Genomic DNA, 24103 nt, shown 5'->3' with positions numbered 1-24103 from the left:
TGCTTGTGATCTTGGTGCATCAGAAGGCTTGAGGTACAGGTAAGAAAACTGTAGCACCCGTAGAGCAAGGCGTGGGCCCATAATGTTGTTGCAGGGCACGACCCTAAATTGTATTATTGCTAGGATATAGCTCTAGATGTACTATTATATGTTTGATTGTTGATTGCAAATGCTATATGAGGTTATAGCTGAATGAACAGCGAAAGGCCGAGAACGGCGAAGGCCGAGAACGGCAGTGGGGCCGGGAATACCACTTAGCACAGGGAGTGCCTGTGATCAGGGTGAGACCCCAGTGGATACATGGGATATCCCTACGGTGAAGACCGAGATCCCGGGCTTTGGTAATGCCTTCGGGACAACATGGCCATACTTGTTAAGTCTGAGAAACTATCTGTTTTGTCTGTGGATTGTCTAATGTGTTGATTATATAATATGCATATGTTAAGTGCTGTATGAGTTTTCTTGCTGGGCTTCGGCTCACGGGTGCTCTGTGTTGCAGGTAAGGGTAAAGAGAAAGTCAACCAGCCATGAGTACGGAGAGCGTGGGGGCGGCGCGTACATGTTTGGCCTGCCCAACTGCCTGGTTGGGGGTATTTTGTAGGAAAGGCTGTGTAAACCCTAATTTTGATAGTTAACTACTTGTAAACCTGTTTTGGAGTTGTAAATATTTTATAAACTATATTTTGGGATCCCAGATGTAAGACACTTGAAATTTTCAGTGAATTAAGAGATTTTCAAAGATTACAGCCTTAACTTCAGTTTAATCACACTTTTATTCTAAAAATCTCGTTTAGCGAGTTATTAGTACATTTTAAACCCACTTAGTAACGGCTCTAAGGTAGTAGGGCGTTACAGGAAGCGAGACCCCTCCAAGTTTTGCCGTTTCCACAACGACGTTGGCCACAATACCGACGATTGTAGACACCTGAAAGATGAGATCGAGACTCTCATCAGAGCCGGCCCCTCGGCTCAGTATGCGCGTAACAGGGTTCCAGCAAGCCGACTTTCTCCGAAAGTCCCGGTCAATCAGCCCGGGTCCCGGGTAGATCAGGACGACCCTCCTCCAGTGAAAGGAGGAGAGATATCCACAATCTATGGAGGTCCTCATTTGGCTGGCACGAGCAGAGGTGCCCAAAAGAGGTACGTCAACAAACTCAAGGCTCATAATGGAGTAGAGTTCGTCCCCGAGCGACACCTGCCAAAGCAACAGCGATTGGAAAGGCAACCAATCATTTTTACTGAAGAAGATGCCAGCCACGTTCAGTTCCCTCGTAACGATCCTCTGGTCGTAGCCGTGCAACTCGCTAATCGGAGGGTTAGGAGAGTGCTGATCGATAATGGGAGCTCGGTAAACCTTCTATTCTGGTCCACGCTGGAGAAGATGGGTTTGGCTGTCGCCGAGCTGAAGGCGACCTCCATGATGCTTTATGGTTTCTCGGGAGAAGGATCAGCGGCTATAGGCACGATCGAGCTGGTGATCACCTTAGGAGAGGGACCTCGGACAGTCTCAAAACTCCTTGAGTTCGTGGTCATCGACTGTCCTGCCGCATACAATCCCATTTTGGGTCGGCCTACACTTATAGCTTTTGAAGTCATCACCTCCGTTCGCCACCTCGCGCTGAAATTCCCTTCTTCCACAGGGATATGCACGGTCCGTGGCGATTATCTTGCTGCCAGGGAATGCTACAGCATTTCCATGAAGGGAAAATCGAAACTCGGGTAGCTAACAATGGCTGTCCACAGTGGAGAAGAGGAATTTCAGGAACCATTGACTAATCCTGAGATTGAAAAACCTAAGAGTGCTGAAGGGGAAAGTATCGTCCTAAGTGAGGATATTGACCCCCGAATAGGTGAGGAAAAGTCCGAGCTCCAAGCTATTGAAGAGCTCGAGGAAGTAAGCTCGGGAAAAACCTCTGTGGCAAGAGGAAGGCAGAGCTGATTAGATTTCTGCAGGAGAACCTGGATGTGTTCGCATGGTCACACGAGGACATGGTGGGAATCAGTCCAAATGTCATCATGCACACCCTTCATTTGGATAAGAGCGTTCTTGCAAAGTCCCAGAAACAGAGGCGCCTGGGAACAACTCGGGCTGAGGCCTTAGAAGAAAAAGTAGCCCGACTCAAGAAATGCGGCTTTATCCGTGAAGCCAAGTTTCCGGTTTGGGTCGCCAATCCTGTGCTAGTCCCGAAGCCCAACGGGAAATGCCGGACCTGCATCGACTTCTCCGATCTGAATAAAGCCTGCCCCAAAGATTGTTTTCCCTTGCCAAGGATCGACCAATTGGTGGACGCCACAACGGGGCTTACTCAAGCTATAATCAAATCGCCATGAACCCGGCGGACCAGGAGCACACCAGCTTCATGACCCCAACTAACGTCTATTGTTACAAGGTCATGCCGTTCGGGCTGAAAAACACCGGTGCTACATACCAGAGATTATTGAATAAAATTTTTGCCAACCAGATTGGGAAGAACATGGAAGTGTACGTTGATGACATGTTGGCCAAGTCAAAGACTGCCGATAACCATGTTTCCGACCTGGAAGAATGCTTCAAGATACTAAGAGAATACGGCATGAGGCTTAACCCTCAAAAGTGTACTTTTGGGGTCGCGTCTTGAAAATTCCTAGGTTTCATTGTCAACACAAGAGGAATCGAGGCGAACCCCGATAAGATCAGGTCATTGCTCAGCTTCCCTCACCCAGGTCGCGTAAGGACGTTAAAGGCCTGACAGGAAGGGTGGCAGCCCTTAATCGGTTTATTTCAAAATCCACCGACAAGTGCCTGCCATTCTACAACCTGCTCCGAGGAAATAAGAAGTTCGAATGGACAGAGGAGTGCGAGAGTGCTTTCCTCGACCTGAAGGCACATTTGGCCGAGCCGCCCGTATTGTCCAAACCAAAGGTAGGAGAGCCTCTTTTCCTTTACCTAGCTGTCACAAAAGATGCAACTAGTGCAGTATTGGTCCGTGAAGAAGACCGGGTTCAGAAACCGGTCTACTACATCAGCAAGAGACTTCTAGGGGCCGAATCCCGATACCTGTTGATGGAAAAATTGGCGTTCTGTCTTATCACGGCCTCCCGAAAGCTCAGGCCGTATTTCCAGTCCCACTCAATACACGTCATGACCGATCAACCTTTAAGGTAGGTTTTGCAAAAACCTGAAGCATCGGGATGCCTGTTGAAATGGGCTATCGAGCTCAGTCAGTTCGAGATTTTGTACACCCCCCGAACTGCTATAAAGAGTCAGGCCCTGGCCGATTTTGTGGATAAGTGCACAGGATTCAGAGAGGATCCTGTGGAAGGGTCACCCCAGGTCACCTTGACCCAGGCGTCATGGAAGATCTTCGTGGATGGCTCATCTAATGAGAACGAATCCGAGGCTGGAATCATTTTGATATCCCTAGAAGGGCATAGATTCCACTCGGCGCTGAGATTCGGATTCAAGGCCTCCAACAACGAGGCCAAATACGAAGTTTTGCTGGCCGGGCTAAGGGTAGCCCAGGAGCGGAAGGCCAGCTTCGTTCAGTGCTTCAACGATTCCCAGCTCGTGGTAAACCAGGTGCTAGGTGAATATCAAGCACAAGGAGCCAAGATGGTTGCTTACCTGGCCAAGGTAAACGTCGAACTGTCCGCATTTGAGCGAGGCTCAATCGAGTAGATACCTCGAGAGTAGAACGCTAATGCAGGCGCTCTCGCTAAGCTCTCTACCTCCGAGGAGACGGAGGCTTTGGGGTTAGTACCGGTAGAGTTCCTGGAGAAACCAAGTATAGAAGAGGTTGGGGCGGAGGTCTACATGATCGACGCCAAACTGACCTGGATGACCCCCATCCTTGAGTACCTTACTGAAGGAAAGTTACCCGAGGGGCGTAATGACGCACGATGGGTACTGTACCAGGCTCCAAGGTATATGATGGTAGATGGGGTGCTGTACCGACGTGGGCATTCCCTACCCCTCTTACGATGTGTTCTGCCAGGCGAGGCAAAGGCCATCTTGCAGGAAGTGCACAAGGGTTTTTGCGGAGATCACACTGGGGGGCAAAGCTTGGCCCTAAAAGTCTTAAGGTAAGGATATTACTGGACCACTCTATCAAAGGACTCGATCTCGTATGTTAAGAAATGTGACAAGTGCCAGCGATTCGCCACAGTTGCCCGAGCTCCCCCAGTCGAGCTGGATGATCTCGTCCCCATGGCCACTTGCGGTCTGGGGAATCGACTTGGTTGGCACCCTCCCTACTGGAAAGGGCGGGGTCCGCTACGCCGTTGTGGCTATCGACTACTTCACAAAGTGGGCTGAGGCAGAACCTTTGGCAACAATCACTTCCAAGAAAGTTCTCGACTTCGTGGTCAAGAGCATTATTGTAATGCCCCAAATTTCCTAATAAGGTTTAGGACCTTGATTAGGAGGCCGGGAGGGCCATAATTGATTTAATATGATATATAATGATTATATGCATGTTTACGTGAATTATATTATTATATGATGGTGAATGCATGCATATGGGTGTATTTATAATTATAAGGGCATTTTGGTAATTTGGCATGTTGAGGGCATATTTGTAAATTGGGTGCATATTGTAATTTGTGAATGAGATTTAATTATTATTGAGATATATTCAGGCTATTCGACATGAGACGGTCATATATAATGGATTAGCGGTTTTGTCATAACGGGGTCAATTTCGGGGTAATAGAAATGTTTATTTGGTGATAGATTGGGAATATTTGAGATCAGGGTGAAATTCTGGAAGTTTCGACTATAGTGTCCCCGGGGGTGTTTTCGGGACCCCGAGCACTAGGTTTTATTTGAGGTTACTTAAGCTTGAAGTAGCTTGACAGATAAGAACATACGTTAGAAACTTCTCGTTCTTTCTCAAAACAGTATGTTTTACCGTTTGAGCCTTTTTGAGGAAATCTTGAGTTCTAGGAGTCGGAATCAGGCGAGGGTCGAGGCATAGCGATCCTAGGAAAGAATAGAAGCTTCTTAACCGAAGGATTTGACGGAAAACAACCCAATCAAAGGTAATCTAAGTTTGAAGTTTGAAGTTTTTAAAGTTTTAAAGCTTAGAATTGGACTTTGTGAATTGTTGAGTTTTTGGTTGGTTTGAACCTTGGGTTTTGAGGGTTTTGGAGTATTGGGAAGCTTGGGAACTTTGATTTGATGATTGGGGAATGTTTGGGTATGTTTTTGGAGGATTTGGAGTGCTTAAAACGCGTTTGGGAATGGCCCAGGGTTGGGGGCCGCGGCCCTGTTCTTGTGCGCCGCGGCCCTAGTTCGAAGAAGCAGGTGTTAGGAAGTGACCCTTGCTGGGCGCTGCGGACCTTGATGGAGGGCGCCGCGGCCCTAGCCTCAGAGAACCCTGGGGGCCGCGGCCCAAGGTGCTAGGCCGCAGCCCTTGCCCTGTTTTCACCCCGTTTGCTCGTTTTGACCCCGGGAACTTAGTTATGGGCCTCGGGAGTGTCCCTACTACTTGGATTAGTTTGGATTGATCTCTTGGGGGCTAGATATTGGTGTGGAACCTTTGATTATCATGTTATTGATGGTGTTCCATATTTGGTTATGATTAGGTGACCGCTAAGGTCTTAAAGGTTGATCGTTCTTAAGGGTCGTTCTTATATTGGTTCTAGCTCGAATCTGAGGTAAGAAAACTGCACCCTGTGTATATGAGACATGCATGGTTGTTATTGATGCATGTCGGTTGATTATTATGTATGAGACATGCATGGTTATTATTGATGCATGTCGGTTGGTTATTATGTATGAGACATACATGGTTTTTATTGATGCATGTTGGTTGATTGTTATGTATGACATGCGTGGTTATTATGATGCATGTTGGTTGATTAATGAGTATGACATGCGTGGTTATTATTGAAGCATGTCGGTTGATTACTATGTATGACATGCATGGCTATTCTTGACGCATGCTGGTTGACTATTAAACGTGACATGCATGGCTGTTATTGGTGCATGTTAGATTGCTGGATTTATTGCATATGATGCATGAGAAACATGTGATTGGGACATGCCTTATATACTGAGTATGATATCGTTCATAGCTTGAGTCTCTGTGTTCGTGCATGGTCCTAATTATACTAATACCTGTTTAGTAAGCATGCTGAATACCTTGTTTATGGATATGGAACATGTGATATATGATTGGCGGCATGACTTACTTGTGTATGACACTGACTAGTCAGGGACCGACTCTAAAGTCGAGAATCACGCATTGAATGGCTCTATGGCATTAATGCTAGATCGACCCTAAGGTCGATGAATCATGCATTGAATTGCTCTATGGCATTAATGCTGGACCGACTCTAAAGTCAAGAATCGTGCATCGAGTGGCTCTAAGGCACTAATGCCAGACCGACCCTAAGGTCGATGATCACGCATTGAATAGCTCCATGGCATTAGTGCGGGACCGACCCTAAGGTCAAAGAACTTATAAGCGCTTGCCTGGTCTATGACCAGATGTTTATAGCCAAGGTATATGACCCCGGTGACTGTTTGTCACATGGCTAGGGGACGCTGTCCATAGCACGACTCTAGAGTCGGGAGGAAGGTTATGTTGGTGACCATTCACCATGCACTTGTCCTGATCAAACTTATGAAAGAATCACTTATCAGTTAAGCCCTGGTGACCCTATCGTCACATGGCTAAAGGGAGCGATGCTCATTATTGTGACTTTTGGCTATTGTCACCTATTTGCTTGGACTGATAGTCCTGAATGGTTATTATGATCGTTGTTGATATTATATCATGCTTTATTGGGTTTTCTTGCTGGGCTTCAGCTCACGGGTGCTACGTGGTGCAGGTAAATGCAAGAGGAAGCTAGACCATCCTTGAGTTGGAGAGCTTAGGTGATGACGTGTACATATGCAGCTGCTCGACCACCACGGCCGAGGTTTAAAGTGGAACTAGGGTTGAACCCTGTTTTGCCGCTTAGAACGGCCTGTTGTAAATGTTTTCTGTAATAGACTCTGAAACTTTATTTTCGGGATCCCAATGTATATATTAAACGTTTTAGTGAAACGTTACATCCTAACCAAATTTTTAATCCCTAAACTGCTAATCATACTTAGTTTCACGATTTTGGCCAAATGACTCGATTAGCGAGTTTAGCACTGTTTACAAGGCACACCGTAACGGTCCCTGGAGTTTGGGGCGTTACAATTATCTGCCGGTTCGGGCTGCGGAAGAAAATCGTATCCGACAACGGGACTCAGTTCGACAGCGACCTCTTCACCGAATTTTGTGAAAGGTACGGAATTATGAAAAGCTTTTCATCCGTGCCCTATCCCCAGGAAAATGGCCAGGTCGAGGCTGTTAATAAGACGCTAAAGGCGAGCCTTAAGAAGAGACTAGATGAAGCCAAGGGGATCTGGCCAGAACAGCTCCCCCAGGTTCTGTGGGCATGCCGGATCTCACATCGGACTCCTAGGGGTCATACTCCTTTCTCCCTGACTTTTGGGAGTGAGGCAGTCCTCCCTGTCGAGATTAAGGTATCTTCGCATAGAGTCCAGGCATATGACTAGGACCGCAACCACGAACTACTTTGCGCGTCCCTCGACCTGACTGATGAAAGACGAGAAGATTCGCAGCTTCAGCTCGCGCATTACCAGCAAAAAATCACTCCTTATTTCAACTCAGAGGTCAAAAAATGCGCCTTTAGCATTGGCGACCTGGTCCTTAGGAGAGTCTTCTTAGCCGGTAAGGATCCCAAAGATGGAGTATTGGGACCGATCTGGGAAGGGCCATATCAAATCACCGAGGTCATAAAGGGAGGAACTTACAAATTAGCTTTGCTCAATGGAGAGGCAGTCCCACAAACTTGGAACGCCATCCATTTGAAGAAATATTACCAGTAGCACCCTTGTAAGCTTAAAGGCCACTTTTTCTTGTTAAGGAATGAGAATTAACTCTTTGGTTATTATTGTGTATATTTGCGGATGTAATCTCAAGTAACCACGAAAGACCCTTTCCTAGTTACTTGGGGGGCATATGGTGCCCTGATATAACCAGGTCGCCTTAAAGGCTTAGAAGTTGATTCAAATCGATTGATCGATGTTTTTCTTAAAAAACACGAGATATTGATAAAGGATTAATGCGAACTAAGTCCCATCCTGGATGTAACCAGGTCGCCTTAAAGGCTTAGAAGTTGATTCAAATCAATTGATCGATGTTTTTCTTAAAAAACACGAGATATTGATAAAGGATTAACGCGAACTAAGTCCTATCCTGGATGTAACCAGGTCGCCTTAAAGGCTTAGAAGTTGATTCAAATCGATTGATCGATGTTTTTCTTAAAAAACACAAGATATTGATAAAGGATTAACGCGAACTAAGTCCTATCCTGGATGTAACCAGGTCGGCTCAAAACTTAGAAGTTGATTCAAATTGATTAATCGGTGTTTTTCTTAAAAAGCACAAGATATTAGTCAAGAATTAACACGAACTAAGTTTTCAAACTAACATCCTGGACATAACCAGGTCCTAAAACTTAGAAGTTAATTCAAATTGATTGATCGATGTTTTTCTCAAATAGCACGAGATATTGATAAAAATTAACGCGAACTAAGTTTTCAAACTAACTTCCTGGAAATAACCAGGTCCTAAAACTTAGAAGTTAATTCAAGTTGATTGATCATTGTGTTTCTTAAAGAGCACGAGATATTATATCAAGAATTAACGAGAACTAAGTTTTTAAGACAATTTGGGGAACAACCAGGACTTATCTTAGAAGTCGGGTCAAGATTGGTTAATATGTTTTTCCTAGAAAAATATAAGAGTATCAATCATAGCACCAACAAAAAGAAAAACCAACAGATTATTGCATGCAGCTACAAGAACTATTTACCTAGGCTACAGTGAAAAAAAAATTTAAAGCATGCATAGTCAGAAAACTTATGAAGTGTTTTGCTGTGGGGGGGATGAAGGGGTCGTCTGGATTGAGGCCTCGACGGAATAACTGGTGCCAAAACCTCAGAGGAGCCCTTGCACCTGATCTTTTGGAATGCCGGGAACGGTAACCGGGAGAAAAAAAAAAGAGGGTTTTTTGAGGGTGAGAAGAGAGAAGAATATGGGAAATTTAGAAAATTTTCAAATAAACGAGTGGCCCATGCATAAGGTGGCCACCCCTTTTATATACGTGTAAGGCCATGTGAGGAGGGCTGTTGGATTGCCCTGATGTGGGATCCGAGGCTCTCCACTCGAAAGGCGAAACGACGACTGAGTATAGGCTAGGCCATTTAATGCGGTTCTCGGAAGACGTACCGTCACCAACCACGATCCTCCACGTATTCGACGCCTGGGTAATAGGTGGAATATGGAGAGTCCATGGAGAAGCCTAAAAGCCCCCACTGTGGCCCCAGATGACATCGTGTGCCACGAGCAAAGGCTTGGGGGGCAAATGTACGCCCTAATTTTCCACGAGCTATTAGCAAGCTGAGATAGGGCATAATTATATCAGCCACGTGGATACCACGTGGCCGGAGCTGCTGTTGTCAGGTCCTACCTCTTTAGCTCGAGGTAACCAAAGGTTTATCAAGATTATTTAAGGGCCGAGTCAGGAATATGAAGACCGCAGGTCAAGAAGGCATCCAGCTCGAGGCACGAGCTGGAGTTGGAAGCTGTGACCCTTTATAAAGTCAACCACACAATGTAAACGTGCATATATCAGACATCACGTGTCTGATATATCCCTGAATTCTCGGACACGTAGCATGAACGTGCGTGTTCAGGCACCCACGACTGGGTTGGGCCGTGCGGCCCATTATCCCCCTTACTTACTGCTAGACCACACTTCATTTGTCAGATTTTAGGAATTAATCATGAATGTCACAGAAGTGACATGATGGGTAAGAAGGTTACGGGATGACCCCCCTTACCAACTCCCAGGTGCCCTCTCCTATAAATATGAAAATCCTGGGGGTTGCAAAGGGTTGGATTCTATTGAGTAACAGAATACCTTGTAAAGAATACTAGAAATATAGCAATAATATTGGCTAGTGGAGTAGAAAGATTTTAACCTTTGAACCACCTAATAACGTAGTCGTATCATCAGTTCATTTTAAGATCATTTATTTGTTTCGGTTCATCACTTAGCATTAATCTCTTTCTCTTATTTTCTTAATTACCTGTTGGGGAAAAACCGCGTCAACACTATGTGCTCTTATTTTTGTTTGTGTTCTTGAATTTTGATGTTTCATAATTTCATATTTAACCTGAAATTTCACTGTCCGATCCGAAAAATCTGAACCCGAATCTGACCAAATCCGAGTATAGTTCGGACAGGTTCAATACAAGTCTCTCACACCCGAAATTAGGTAAACTTGAACTCGATTCACCAAAACCTAACAAGCCCGGCCAATGTGCAACCCTAATGCCTAGAGGTCACGCTAAAAAAAATATAATTTTACTTTATTCATATTTTTTCATATAAGCTATATAGTTTTATTTTTAAAAATATATAATGATAGAGGTGCTGTAATTTAAATTTAATTCAGGCTCCTAAATGGTTAAGACAGGCCTTGAAGTTAGCATATATTCTCTAGAATATATATTTTTTTATTGAAATTGTCGTAAATTAAATTTTTATTATCTTGTGAGAAGACTCTCCCTAATAACCAAAATATGCGAACTTTCCCAATAAATAAAGAAAAAGTTTATTTGTAAAGCGGTCTTCAATTGTCAATGATTATGAAATCTGGAGAATTTTCTGATTTCTAATTATGTTGCTCGAGATTATAGCTAAAATATTTTTAAAAAAAAATCTTTTTCTCACAAAAATTTGTTCACTTTTAATTTACTATTTAATTTGAACATCATCACACATACTTTCTTATATATATTTGGAGTGCCGTGCGTGTGGAAAGTTATAATGCCGAATTTTTTATATGACTATGCACATTATAAAGAACATTTTCAAAAATTTTGGTAATTTTGAATAATTTATTGTACTGATTATAGGTTTAAACAATATTTTTTATTCGTGTTTATTTTTTTTATATGTACGTTAAATAGGCTATTTAAATTATTTTTTCAGCATAGTAAATTATTAAAAATTTCTTAATATCATATAAAAAAAAACTGAGATTATAATATTATTCGAATACCAAAAACAAAAATAAACTGCACCGGTAGAGTATATGTACTTTAGTCATCCTCCATCTATATATATATATATATATATATATTAGTGAGAGGCCGGTCAAGCATAAGGATAATTAGGCAAAAGTTTAAGTCCCACATTTTTTTGTTTGTAATTTTTATGGAGAAATAACGCCCAAAATTTAAAAAAAAAAATAAGGCTTAAAAGTGTATGGTAATAAGGCCCATTTTTTTTTTTTTTTTAGAAAATTACATCTCACAACTTATAATTGATTTTATTTACAAATTTAACATTAAAAATTTTAATTACAAAAATAACATTTTCATACCGCATATAAAAATAATACATACCTCATATAAGAATTGCCAGTACTAAAATAATCATTTAATTCTCTCTCTTCTCCATAACTTAAAAAAAATATAAAAAAATTGGTCACATCGTTGATCATTTTGGCTCAATTTACCATGCCTTCACCGGAATCAAAAGTGTTGGCCCCAAAATGTTCGGCCCGAAAACACTTACCTCATTTATCAAATATTCAAAACGGAGCGTTTTGACAAAGAGAGGTTTCGAAGGCAGAAGTTGTGGGTCAGAGGCAATCCGCGCCTCTGACCCCTATGCGAGACATTCTAAAAGTCAGTATTTTTGGAGGGAAATTCAGTTATTCTCTTTCCCCCTTTCCAGGGTTCGCTTGAACCAACTAACTGCTTTGTATATTTCATCATATTAATATGAGATTTTGGGAAGAGAAAGGGATGGAACTTTGAACTGACTTAAGCATCGGGGTGTCTTTCTTGCAGGTGATCCCGACGAGTCAAAGGCAAATTTCATCACCGGAGTAGAAGCAAGTTATCATTCATCGTTGGGTTTTTACTTCCGGATATAGAAAGACAAATCGTTGCCCCAACAATTGGCGCCGTCTGTGGGAATCGACAAACATATCGGCCTTAGCCACGTCGTCGAACCAAGAAATTAAGATCCACTACGAACCCAGAAATCATGCCACCAAAAGGCAACGGAGTTTCGGGCCCAGTCACACAAAGCGTCCCTCCGACGGACATGAGCAACCAGATCGAAAGGATGTGTCGTCTATTGGAGGCGAGCCAACAGCGGTCCGACGAAGCAATCAAGACATTGACCGAAGCCCAAGCTAGGCTCGAAGCCGAGATTGCTGAGCTGCGCAGGTCCGCTGACACGACTCGCAACACCCAAGCCCACGAGAATCTTGATTCTAGCAGATCTGACGTTCTAATCGACCGCGTTAATTCCCCACATCAAAACATGAATACAGGTAATGGGCAATCCCAAGGCATCTCGTAATCCTCTGGGGCCAAAGAGTGACAAGCCCCAACCTCTGACACGCATGGGCGGGCAGAAGCAACACCCACTAGACCCGCTCAGCTAGCAGCCGAAGTCCGGCCTCAACGCACCGCACCTCAAGTCGCACACGATTCTCCCTCTGAAGGTCGCTTTCCCTCGATCCGTTTCTTGGACAGCTGGAAAGAAGACATGATGAGGGAAATGTTGCAGAAGTTCTCAGATGGGCGATCCGCCTACGCCACCGAACATTTGGATCTAGTATCAAGAACCACTGAGAAATCACCTTTCTCGGAATGGATTCAGAATGAGCCAAAGCCTCGGGACTTCGTCATCCCTTCCCTACCTGCGTTCAATGGAAAGGGAGACCCTCTAAACCACCTATTTCAATTTCAACAGAAGATGGCATTAGAAGCTAATAACGAGGCCATACAATGCAAAGTCTTTTCAACGACTTTCTCCGGGCCAGCTCTGTTATGGTTCTGACAATTAAAGCCCGGGTCACTCAACAGTTTTAGTGACCTCCGACGGTCCTTCTTACAGCAGTACAGCACGAACCGAGAGGCGCCCAGAACAATGGCCGATCTCTATCGGATTGAACAGGGGGAGAATGAACATCCAAAAGCATACTTACAGCGTTTCATTGACCTCGTGCATCAAATCCACGACGTTGACCCACTCACCGCAGCAAATCTCTTCGTCAAAAGCCTGCAGGTGGGATCACTCTTACATGAGAATCTCACCATGACACCACCATACGATATGACAGACGTGCAGATCCGAGCCGAGGGCGTCTTCAGGGTATTAGAATTTCGAGAGCGCGCACAGAAGAAGACTGCATTCATCTCTACTCTGCCAATAAATAATCCTCCACCACCTGCTAGGGATGACAAGCGGAAATGGAACCAAACAGATCATACGAAGGAAGGAAAAAGGCCAAGACAAGATCGACAGCCATCACGATACCCATCCTTCGAATACACCGTCCCGCAAGAAGTCATTTATGAAGAAAATAAAGACAGACCTATCTGGTGAGAGCCCTACAAAATTACCACTCCATCTGACAGAAGGGATAAAAGCAGATACTGTCTCTTCCACAAAGATCACGGTCATACGATCGCTGAATGCCACAATTTGAACAATCAGATCCAAGCCCTCATGAGGAACGGGAGGCTTACCCAATACATCAAGGAGACAGGCAGACCAGGCGCCTCGCGGCAAAACCCAGCTTCTGCCCCCGCTTCGCAGGCATCAGACCCCGTGCACACAGCCTCTGACAGCACCCAGGAGCCTCTTAAGCAAGTCCCTATGATCCACGGGATCGTAGAACCCACTGATACTCAAGAGCATGCAACTAAAATCTATAATAGGATGGAAGAACGAGTGAAGTGATACAAATCATTAGGCCACATGGTCAATCTCGTCACTTCAGAAGACAGAAGCTACCCAACCTCTGTTATCACCTTCACCGATGATGACCTGAAGGGCGTCCACCTACCCCATGATGATCCACTCGTCATTTCCCTACAAGTTGACCACTGCCAGCTGGGCAGAGTTCTGATCGACGGGGGCAGTGGGGTCGACATCCTCTTCTGGGAAGCCTTCCAGAAAATGGGGCTGAAGGAGAATCAGATCCGACCCTCCACCATGCCCATTTTAGGATTCAATAGCCAAAGAGTCTATCCAAAGGGCGTCGTTCGGTTAACTGTGGTAGCTGCAGAACGTGCCCTGTCAGTAGACTTTCTCATTATAGATTCCACCACAAGCTACAACGCCATCATGGGGAGAAATTGGATCCACCGAATGCAGGGGGTAGTCTCAACTCTACATTAGGTGATGCGGTGTCAATCACTCAACGGACGATACACCGTCGACATCAAAGGCTGCCATAAGCAGGCCAAAAAGTGCTTCCTTACCTTAAAGGAAATCAATAGCTCTGGCTCTGCTTCCCCTGACAACTCTCCTGACAAATAGCAATTACAGCAGGACCAACCAGCGTGCCTAAAAGGAATCAATCTAGAAGAAGACCAAGAAAAACCCCAAGTTACACTAGATACCTTAGAACAAGTGGGTCTAGACGACGCTGACCCCTCTAAAACGATCCTGATAAGTACCAAGCTCTCTGGAGATGAGAGGCAGACCCTCATACGATTTCTCAAGACCAGAATGAGAACTTTTGCCTGGACTCCACATGACATGCCCGGAATAGACCCTTCTATCATGAGTCACAGCCTAAATATCTCCAATAACTTCCCACCCGTCAAACAGAAGCAGAGGAGGTTCGCTCCAGAGGTGAATCAAGTCATACAAGAGGAGGTCCAATGGCTCCTAAGCACAGGGGCAATCGAAGAATGCTTATACCCCATTTGGCTTGCCAACCCCGTCGTGGTCCCAAAGAAGAATGGGAAAAAGAGAGTATGCATAGACTACATAAATTTAAACAAAGTGTGTCCCAAGGATAGCTACCCTCTACCAAAGATCGATTAGATGATAGACGCCACGGCAGGATATGAAAGGATGAGCTTCCTCGACGCTTACTCTGGATACAATCAGATCCCCATGAAATCAGAGGATCGGATTCAAACGGCTTTCATAACAGAGGGTGGTTTATATTGCTATAAAGTTATGCCTTTCGGTCTAAAGAATGCAGGCGCAACATACCAGAGGCTGATGCACAAGCTGTTTTCCTCATTACTCGGGAGAAATATGGAGGTTTATATTGACTATATGGTCATCAAGTCCAAACAAAGCTCTTCACATATAGACGACTTGACTGAGTGTTTCGACATCCTTGATGCTTACAAAATGAAATTAAACCCTTCGAAATGTGTCTTTGGGGTGTCCTCTGGACAGTTCTTGGGTTACGTCGTCAATCAGAGAGGCATCGAGGCGAATCCAACACAGATTGCATCCCTCTCAGAAGTCAAAGAGCCCCGAACCATCCGTGACATACAGGCTCTGACCGGCAAAGTAGTAGCATTAAGTCGATTCATATCACGAATGTCTAACCGTTGCCAACCTTTCTTACAATGCATAAAGAAATCTACCAACACCACCTGGGGACTAGAGCAGAAAAAAGCATTGGAAGAACTGAAAACTTATTTGAGCTCTCCTCCTATATTGAGCTCCCCCATTGCTAATGAAGATTTATTCTTATATTTGTCTGTCTCACAATTCGCTGTAAGTTCTGTCCTCTTCCGAGAAGAAGCCAATCGTCAGAGGCCAGTGTTCTACTGCAGCAAGATGCTTTTGGATGCTGAAACCCGATACAGTATGATGGAAAAGTTGGCACTCGCACTCCTTACGGCAAAAAAGAAGTTACGACAATATTTTGAAAGCCACACCATCGTTGTATATACGGACTATCCATTGAAGTAGGTATTGAGTAAGCCCGACCTCTCTGGAAGGTTATCTAAATGGGCCATTGAATTAGGGACGTACGATATTCATTTTTCGCCACGAAAAGCTAAAAAAGGACAGGTACTCGCTGGCTTCCTGATTGAAATTCAGTCGTTCACCCCTGACGCTCTGCCAGAATTGTTAGAATCAGAAGATCAATGGGTGTGGACGATGTACACTGACGGAGCATCCAATTCCCAAGGGGCTGGTATTGGCGTCATATTAGAAGCTCCCTCGGGCCTCAAAATCGAAGAAGCCATTCGTTTAGAGCAATCCACGACGAACAATGAAGCAGAATATGAGGCAGTAATCTATGGTTTAGAACTCGCACGAGAAATGGGCATCCAACGTCTGACTGTCAGAGGCGACTCGCAGCTTATGATAGAGCAAGTGGCTGGAAATTTCGATACCAAAGCACCCCACCTGGCTGGCCTTCTACAAAAGGTAACTGATAGGGCTGTACGCGGTGCGGGTGGTGCGGTTTTTGACCATTTTTTCAAACCAACCCGCGCATGCGGTTTTTCTAATTTTCCAAACCGCACCCGCACCGCGAAACTAAAAAATCGCAGAAACCGCACCGCAAAAAAATGGTGCGTTGTGGTGCGGTTTGGGTGGTTTGGACTACCGCCAAATAATTAAACTATCATAAATAATCATATTAATATTTCAGCAACTCCTAAAGCTTGAAAATCAAAAATAAGAAAACTTTCAACAATACAATAATCTTAATAATGGCTCAACAAAACACCTAAGAAAATACAACAAACTTGAGACTAATAAAGTTACAACAACAACAAACTATAAGTCAATAATCTTAATAAAGTTTCAGCAACACACCTAAAACAACATAGAACAAACTTGAGACTAATTAAATTCCAACATCAATATGAAAGATACAACTAAAATACTTTCAGCAATAGAATTAGTGGGCTTTGGGTTGGGCTTTAACATATTAGACTTAAATAAATATAAAAAAATAGTATTTTTATAATATGCGGTTCGGTGCGGTTTGAACCGCATTTTAATAATTCAAAACCGCAAACCGCACCGCACCGCGCGGTTTAGTGAAAATTCAAACCGCGACCGCACCACGAAGAATTTCAAACCACATTTTTTTTGCGGTGTGGTGCGATGCGGGCGGTTTGGGCAGTTTGATGAACAGCCCTAGTAACTGACTTACGATCGCATTTTCGCCAGTTCGAACTCATACAAATACTTAGGGAGAAAAATCAGAAGGCCGATGCCCTTGCCAAGTTAGCTTCTGCGGGAGGATGCACACGCCAGTCCTCCATATCTATAAGCCGATCAAGCAAAGACATGGAAGTCTATTCAACCTCATTAGAACCTGAATGCTGGATAGATCCGATCATAAAATACTTGACCACCTCCGTGCACCCACCTAATCCGAAAGATGCAAAGCTTCTGCGCCTTCAGGCACAACGCTATTCCATGATTCATGGGACGTTGTACCGAAAATCCTTCAATGGCCCATACCTATGGTGTTTGGGCCCATCAGAAGCTAAAAAATTATTAGAGGAAATACATGAGGGGACATGTGGAAATCACACAGGGGGATGATGCTTGGCACACAAGGCACTTATAGCCGGGTATTACTGGCCATACATGATGACAGAAGCGCGGGATTATGCCAAAAAATGCAACAAATGCCAGCGGTTTGCACCCACCATCCATCAACCTGCTCAAACCCTACACTCCATCGTTGCACCTTGGCCTTTTGCAAAATGGGGTATGGATGTAGTAGGTGAACTACCTAAGGCTGTTGGTGGAAGACGGTATGCTCTTGTAGCCACTGATTACTTCACAAAATGTGTTGTGGCAGAGGCATACGTCACGGTCAGCAAAACAGACACTATGTCCTTCATCTGGAAGCATATTATATGTCAATTTAGAATACCCTGGGAGATAGTCGTGGACAATGGAACTCCGTTCCAAAATGGGAAGGTACAAGAACTATGCGACACGTACAAGATCAAGCTAAGCTTCACCTCTGTCACCTACCCACAGGGCAATGGACAAGCAGAGGCTTCCAACATCAAGAAGAATTTGGAAGACAAAAAAGGAGCGTGGGTAGAAGAATTACCGAAAGTATTATGGGCTTATAGGACAACAAAAAGATCCTCCACAGGGGAATCTCCCTACGCCATGGTATATGGAACAGAGGCTGTCATCCCAACAGAAGTCGGTCTACCTACACTTCGGACAGAGATCGCATCCGATCCAACAACAAACAACATTCAATTGCTGCACAACCTGGACCTTCTAGAAGAAGCACGTACAATGGCACAATTGCGACTAGAGAATTATCAAAAGGTCACAGAACGCTACTACAACAAAAGGGTCCACTCACGCACATTTCGAGAAGGTGATTGGGTTCTACGTAAGGTCACAGGCAACAAGAAGAAGCTAGAGCCTAATTGGGAAGGGCCTTTCCAAATCATTAAAGTACTAGGCAGAGGGTCTTACACTCTAAAGAATGTACGTAGTGGGAAAATCGTACCCCGTACTTGGAATTCAATGTCTTTGAAGCAATATTATTGCTAATAGTTGTACTGTGCAATTCAAAAGTAATACAACAATTTTCCATTTTTTCACGATCTTTTAAATTTCTCTTGTGTATTCAATTCCTTGACATTATTGTCCACCATATTTTACCCAGTCAGACACGTGACAATTAACTTTTTACTCAAAAGGGTTTCTCAATTATACCCTCACCTAACTTTGTAACATTATTCACGTGTACTAAAAAACCACCTACCACAATGGCTATAAATAAACAATTATCTAATGCTTGAAGTTGCCAACATCCCCTAGCAATACACCATATGTCTTTAATCTCAATACATACACCTACACTTCAATAAACAAAGAGCAATAATAATGCACAGTGAGGATCACACCCCTCACGTTGGCACCAAGCTGAATCTCAACAGTTCGTAGCAACAAGGCCACTACACACAATCTGCATACACGATCCTACCACCTCTGCGTAAACGTTACACTGGATTTTGTACAGCATTCTAATCTGACTTGACTAAGCTCACAAGGAGCTACGGCCAGCCATTTCGCAGTCTAATCTGCCTTGACTACACCGATCTGGCTGTCCAACGAAGGTGCACTGCAAACCCTACCCTCTTACCCGCATAAGAGGAGCACCTCCTGCTATCTAATCTGCCCTGACTATCACAGTAGAACCATCTGCTGTCATGCTTCGGATCCCTCTCCAATACACACTAGCTGGTTTGGCAATCCAAGGCTGGGAGGAACTTTTCCTGCAGTCGCACCCATGTCCTGCACAATGGGTGCCTCTGGCAGGAAACGCGACAGCCCAAACGACCCCTCACCACACTACATGGTATGGGTGCATTGGAAAGATACATGGCTCGTAATTTTCACCTCTTTGCATCTGCCTCGACATTCGGTCTGGATCACATTAACCCCTCTGATCCCATGGGAAAGTTTCCGTCTCCAAAGGCCGAGCCCGTTCCGATCAAGACCACTACAACTACTCCCTACGAGTAAGAAGGTCTGCCACCCACAATAATGGCAACGTCGCAGGAATGCAACACACTTATTACTATAGCTTATATTAGTAGATGTTAAGTAGGGGCACACATATTTGCTCAATTCCTTTCTCAATAAACAAAAATGCATATTTGTACTATACCTTAAATAGACAGATGCTAAGCATGCGATCAGAAGGCGATGTATTCTCAAAAATAGCAATAAATTAGAAGTTGTTATTTATAAGTTATGTTACATTAACAATAATATTAACTCCTCATTTCATAATTGATCTATTCTCTACGAACAACTATTTTCTTGCCATAATTAATCCCACTCAATACGACGCATGTACTCTGCCATCACACTCTCTAGCTTCGGATGGCCTAACCCATAACGTTCACATGATATGTAGTACGGGATGCCACTTCTGATAAGCTCCTCCATAGCCCATGTTGAGGAAAGCCACTGTGGGTTGTCAAAGATTCTCCTAAAAAAGGGAACCTTCGTCCACTCACGATGCTCACCTGCAACAACAATGCTGTCAGCTCCAACCTTTCATCAAAACACCTATACGGATCACTCATACAAACACTTAACTGGGCATCCTCTCCCACCATCTGTATAACCTTTCGTTGTATTTCGCACGCAATGGCCTAAAGGGCCTATGAAGCCTCTGATCCGAGTAAACCATACAACTCACACCTGTCATCACGCCTTCGATTAAGTCCTAAACAATAACGACCACATACACTACACACACCAAGACAACCGACAGGGAACAAGGTTCTATTTGCATTGATAATTTGCTCTATTACAATCAACTACATATTAACGGCATAAAGAGCCCAAACAATGTATATAAAGAAATTAATTCACAACAAAACATGACAAGAGTTAACAAAACGATAGTGTGTCGTTCATTCTACGGCACCTCTTTCACCATCTGGCTAGCCCTCTGCAACAGACACAGATCCTGATGCCTTCTGATCAGACGCCACGATGGCAACACTATCTTCAACAACTTCCCCATTGGCATTATACATTGACCCTAGTGCATCGCCCCTCAGCTTTAACTTCTCCAGATGGCACGGTGGATAGGAAATCTGCAAATCCCCAAGTTCATTTAAGTACTTGTCGACGTCATACTCTCCTATTTTTACATCAACGCTCTTACAATACATCTCCAGTTTTGCCCATTTCTCCTCTGGGGTCTGCCTCTTATTACGCAATGCCAGATCCAGGTACTTCGCAGTATCTACTTCAGCCACCCTCGCAAGCTTCCGTTCGGTGATCTCCCGATCTCGAATACGCTGCCTAGTGGTTTCAATCGCTGCCTCTGCTGCCCTCTGCAAAAGTAAAAACATTACGGAATCAACACACGTGTTTTATGTGCCAATTTATTTTCTAATGCATCAGTAACAAAAGAAGAGTCGCATACCTCTGCCATCTCCTCCAACTGCTTCTTGGCTTCGGCTACCGCCTCTTCTGCTTCCTTCAACTTCTTCCCCAAAAGAAGTTCAGCTTCCAGCTTCTGCTTCTTGGCATCCGCTGCGCTGGCTTCAAGACTGTTTGCCCTTCGCTCCAGCTCTGTCTTCTCTTTATCTAAGATCTCCTTATCAGTTTGCAACAACACAATATCTTCTTCAAGGTCGTTCATCATACTGCTAAGCTTCTCCATGCGGGCTTCATGCTGAACGCAGAATTGACTTTTTTCCATCCACTTATTGGTCATATCCACCAAGTCAGCCTTCAGTTTGTCTCTCTCTACTTCGAGTCCGACAGTACCGACCAGCTTCTCCTCTGTGGCAGTCACCCTTTTTTTTGCCTCTGCCAGTTCTGCTTCTAACCTCTTGATGGCCTCCACAAGCACGTCCCGATTCTCCTCGGCCATCTTTCTCCCTGATCGCTCCTCTTCTAATTTCGCCATCTGCTCCGCCAGTTTGGAACCATTCTGCATAGCCGCCGCATATTCTCGCCTTGCAGCCGACACACATACATAGCTCTGTGACAAATCAATTATGCCCATTATATCTAATATTACACACATATCACGAAATGTAAAAAGAGCCTTTTTTTTTTTAATCAACTTACCATCCAGATATGGTCTGATACTTGTTGCAACAAATCACCTTGACCACTCAAAGATCCAATTTCTTCCGTAGGTAGATGGGGTCTGCTTATGCGTAGCATTTCCTCCATAACTTCATTAGACGCAGAGGGGTCATACTCCGACATTACTCCTGCTCTGTCACTTGCTTCTCCCCCTGCAGATGCAGCCGCAGAAGCAACGGGGGCATCTGGCTTCTCACCTTCTGCTAATGTCGATACCACAATGCTATCAGACACCAACTCAACTGCCCTCGAAGGGCGTACAAATAAGCTATCATCTTCACCCAAATCACTGGGGAGGTACACCGGCGTCTGCACGGCAGAAGACGTGAGCTGCTCCAAGAAAGCGCTAGGAGATTCAAAAGTGTTAGTACCCTTCGGGGACACAACAATGACATCTCCTGGATGAGACTCAGAAGCGATAGGCGGTAATGAAGAAACGACAACACCAAGAGTGTCAACACCTGTTACTTTGATAGCCCCTGATTCCTGATACCCAGGGATAGTTTCAGACTCAAAGGCCTTACTTGCCTCAACTGGCAGAGGAGTGGTATCGACTCAAAACCCTCTCCGAAGGCATCCTCTAGAAGCTTGTTTTTATGAGAAGCAGAGGAAGGGCATCTCCCCTCTAAACCACACTTATGGTCAATAGCAGACCCTTCAGACAAATCAGAAGCAGAGGGCAATGCTTCTGACGGCTTCACGCAGACAGCAGGAGACTTCGCTTCAAACGGTAAGCCACCCTGCACTCCATCTCCAATCGCTACTCCTGATAATTTGGACGGAGAAGAGGAAACGACCTCTGCATGAACCACCCCTTCTGAGCCTGTTGCCAAGGAAGACCCACCTGCATGTGAAGTAGGAGACGCCCCAGGTAAATGCCCAACGGGGGCAAATCCCCGTGGGCTCTTGCACAACGAGAGGGCCTGATCTGTTGGTAATTTTCCTGGGGAAAGTCTGGGGATTGCATAGGCAGATCCTTGAGTGGTGGGGACAGAACCTTTTGAGATCCGAAGCGTGGACGAAATGTACTTCGCGTCATCCGAATCTTCGCCAGAGGACTCCTAACACTCCTTTCTCTTTCCTAAGGCTTCTGTGGGCAAAGGCACTTGTTGAAGAGGCTGAATTGGCAGAACATCAGAAGGCGTGGACGATCGCCCTTGGATGCGAGAAGACCTGCGCGATAAATCGCACTTGTCAGGGGAAGACTCTGCAGCCAGGCCAATACCCTCCTTCTTTTTACCCTCTGGGACCCCTTGACGCTTGGCACACGTAGCGTAGGCTTCAGAACACGCCCTTTCGAACTCAGCCTTCGTCAGCGACATAGTTGAAGGAGTATGAGGGGATTTCTTCAGGAAAGCTCCCAGCTGCTTCGCGCATGCTGCGGTAATCTTGCTTAGGGTCATGTCACCCTTCTGCGATCTAACTCGCACAGCTCCAGGGTCGACTCGATCCACGAAACAAAGCCGAGTCATAATCTGCATACAGCAGGGGTTCAATACACCCCTGATACTAATGGCATTCTCCTTAGATTCATGTAGAAGCCCCTTCTCTGTCAGCTTGCTCTGTCGCTCAGAACTCATGCTAACCTGAGGCCAAGAAAAATCTGACACAAAGAACCAAAACAGTAGTATACAAAGTTAAACTAGCAGACAATCATCCAGATATGATTAATTCACATTAAAATCGATAAGAACATAATGAAAAATGTGACTCACCTTTTATAAATACCCTGGGCAGAGGGAAAATTTCCTGAGGCAGGAACTCAGGATACCACGCTCCTCCAATAGCAAAGAAGTATTTATCCCAATTTCGATGAGAGCTATCGAAATTGGTGAAAATTGTTCGATCCTTTTTGGGAGAGAGGTAGAAAGTTTTCCAAGGCTTTCCCTCTATCACCTTGTTCGTAGACTTGATGAAGCACGTGTAAATGTTATCCGATTGAATATTGACATTCCTGAGGCTCCCTATCATCTGAGCCCCGACTATAGATTGAATAGAATTTGGGAGAAATTGCGAAATGTGAGCCCCGGAGTTTGAAATTATCTGAACAAGCAGAGCCGGGAGAGGGAAGCGGAGCCATTCGATGTGTCTCAAACTCATGACTATTTCAGTAGGCTTCACTACGTCTTTAAATCGCCATTCTCGAAGCTCGGCCTCCGAGAGCGTCCTCACCGTGACATTGTCTGGAATGTCGAACGATTTGCGCATGCGTTCGAATGCATTTTTGTATCCATCACGATCCAAGGGTTTGGGAGATGAACGAGAAGACATTATCACACCGAATGAGATGATTGTCGAAGGTTTGAGCTGAAGGAAATCTCTAGGGTTTCTTCGGAGCTTCTCTCTGGAAGTTGGAACAAAGTTTGGGAATTGAATGAAAATTATTTTGAAATAAAAACTACTTAAATGAAAGGTAAATTTTTTAACCGAACGTTTTACTCGGTAACCGTGTTTGCATTAAGTGTAACTTGTCAAGTAATCAAATAATCATGTACCTACGGATTACCTCGGTTTACGGAGAATGACGGCTCTAGGCGAACCTTTTGGTGTTGAAGAGTCGGCCCAAGATTCTAACAGATTAACATACCACGCCTGTCCGAAGCTTGGGCCAGGGGGCATCTGTTGGGCCCAAAATGTT

At 44.6% G+C, this 24103-nt stretch overlaps 1 protein-coding gene across 1 annotated transcript; it reads left to right on the top strand.

The window, feature by feature from the left end:
• Positions 1-13839: 13839 nt before the first annotated feature.
• Positions 13840-14916, top strand: LOC133795378 (uncharacterized). Its single transcript, XM_062232829.1, has 2 exons — positions 13840-14241; positions 14404-14916. Exons 1-2 carry the CDS (start codon positions 13840-13842, stop codon positions 14914-14916), a joined length of 915 nt encoding a protein of 304 aa, XP_062088813.1.
• The last annotated feature ends 9187 nt before the right edge of the window (positions 14917-24103 follow it).

The sequence above is a fragment of the Humulus lupulus genome, chromosome 8 (genome assembly GCF_963169125.1).
Source record: "Humulus lupulus chromosome 8, drHumLupu1.1, whole genome shotgun sequence".
In the NCBI taxonomy this organism is placed as follows: Eukaryota; Viridiplantae; Streptophyta; class Magnoliopsida; order Rosales; family Cannabaceae; genus Humulus; species Humulus lupulus.
This window is presented reverse-complemented; position numbering and strand designations above follow the sequence as displayed.

Bases quoted from the DNA above. Each gene is read 5' to 3' on its own strand.
- LOC133795378 (XM_062232829.1), top strand. From the start codon at position 13,840: ATGGTCAATCTCGTCACTTCAGAAGACAGAAGCTACCCAACCTCTGTT. The intron at 14,242-14,403 runs GTAGTCTCAACT...CCTGACAAATAG, and splicing joins GGATCCACCGAATGCAGGGG to CAATTACAGCAGGACCAACC.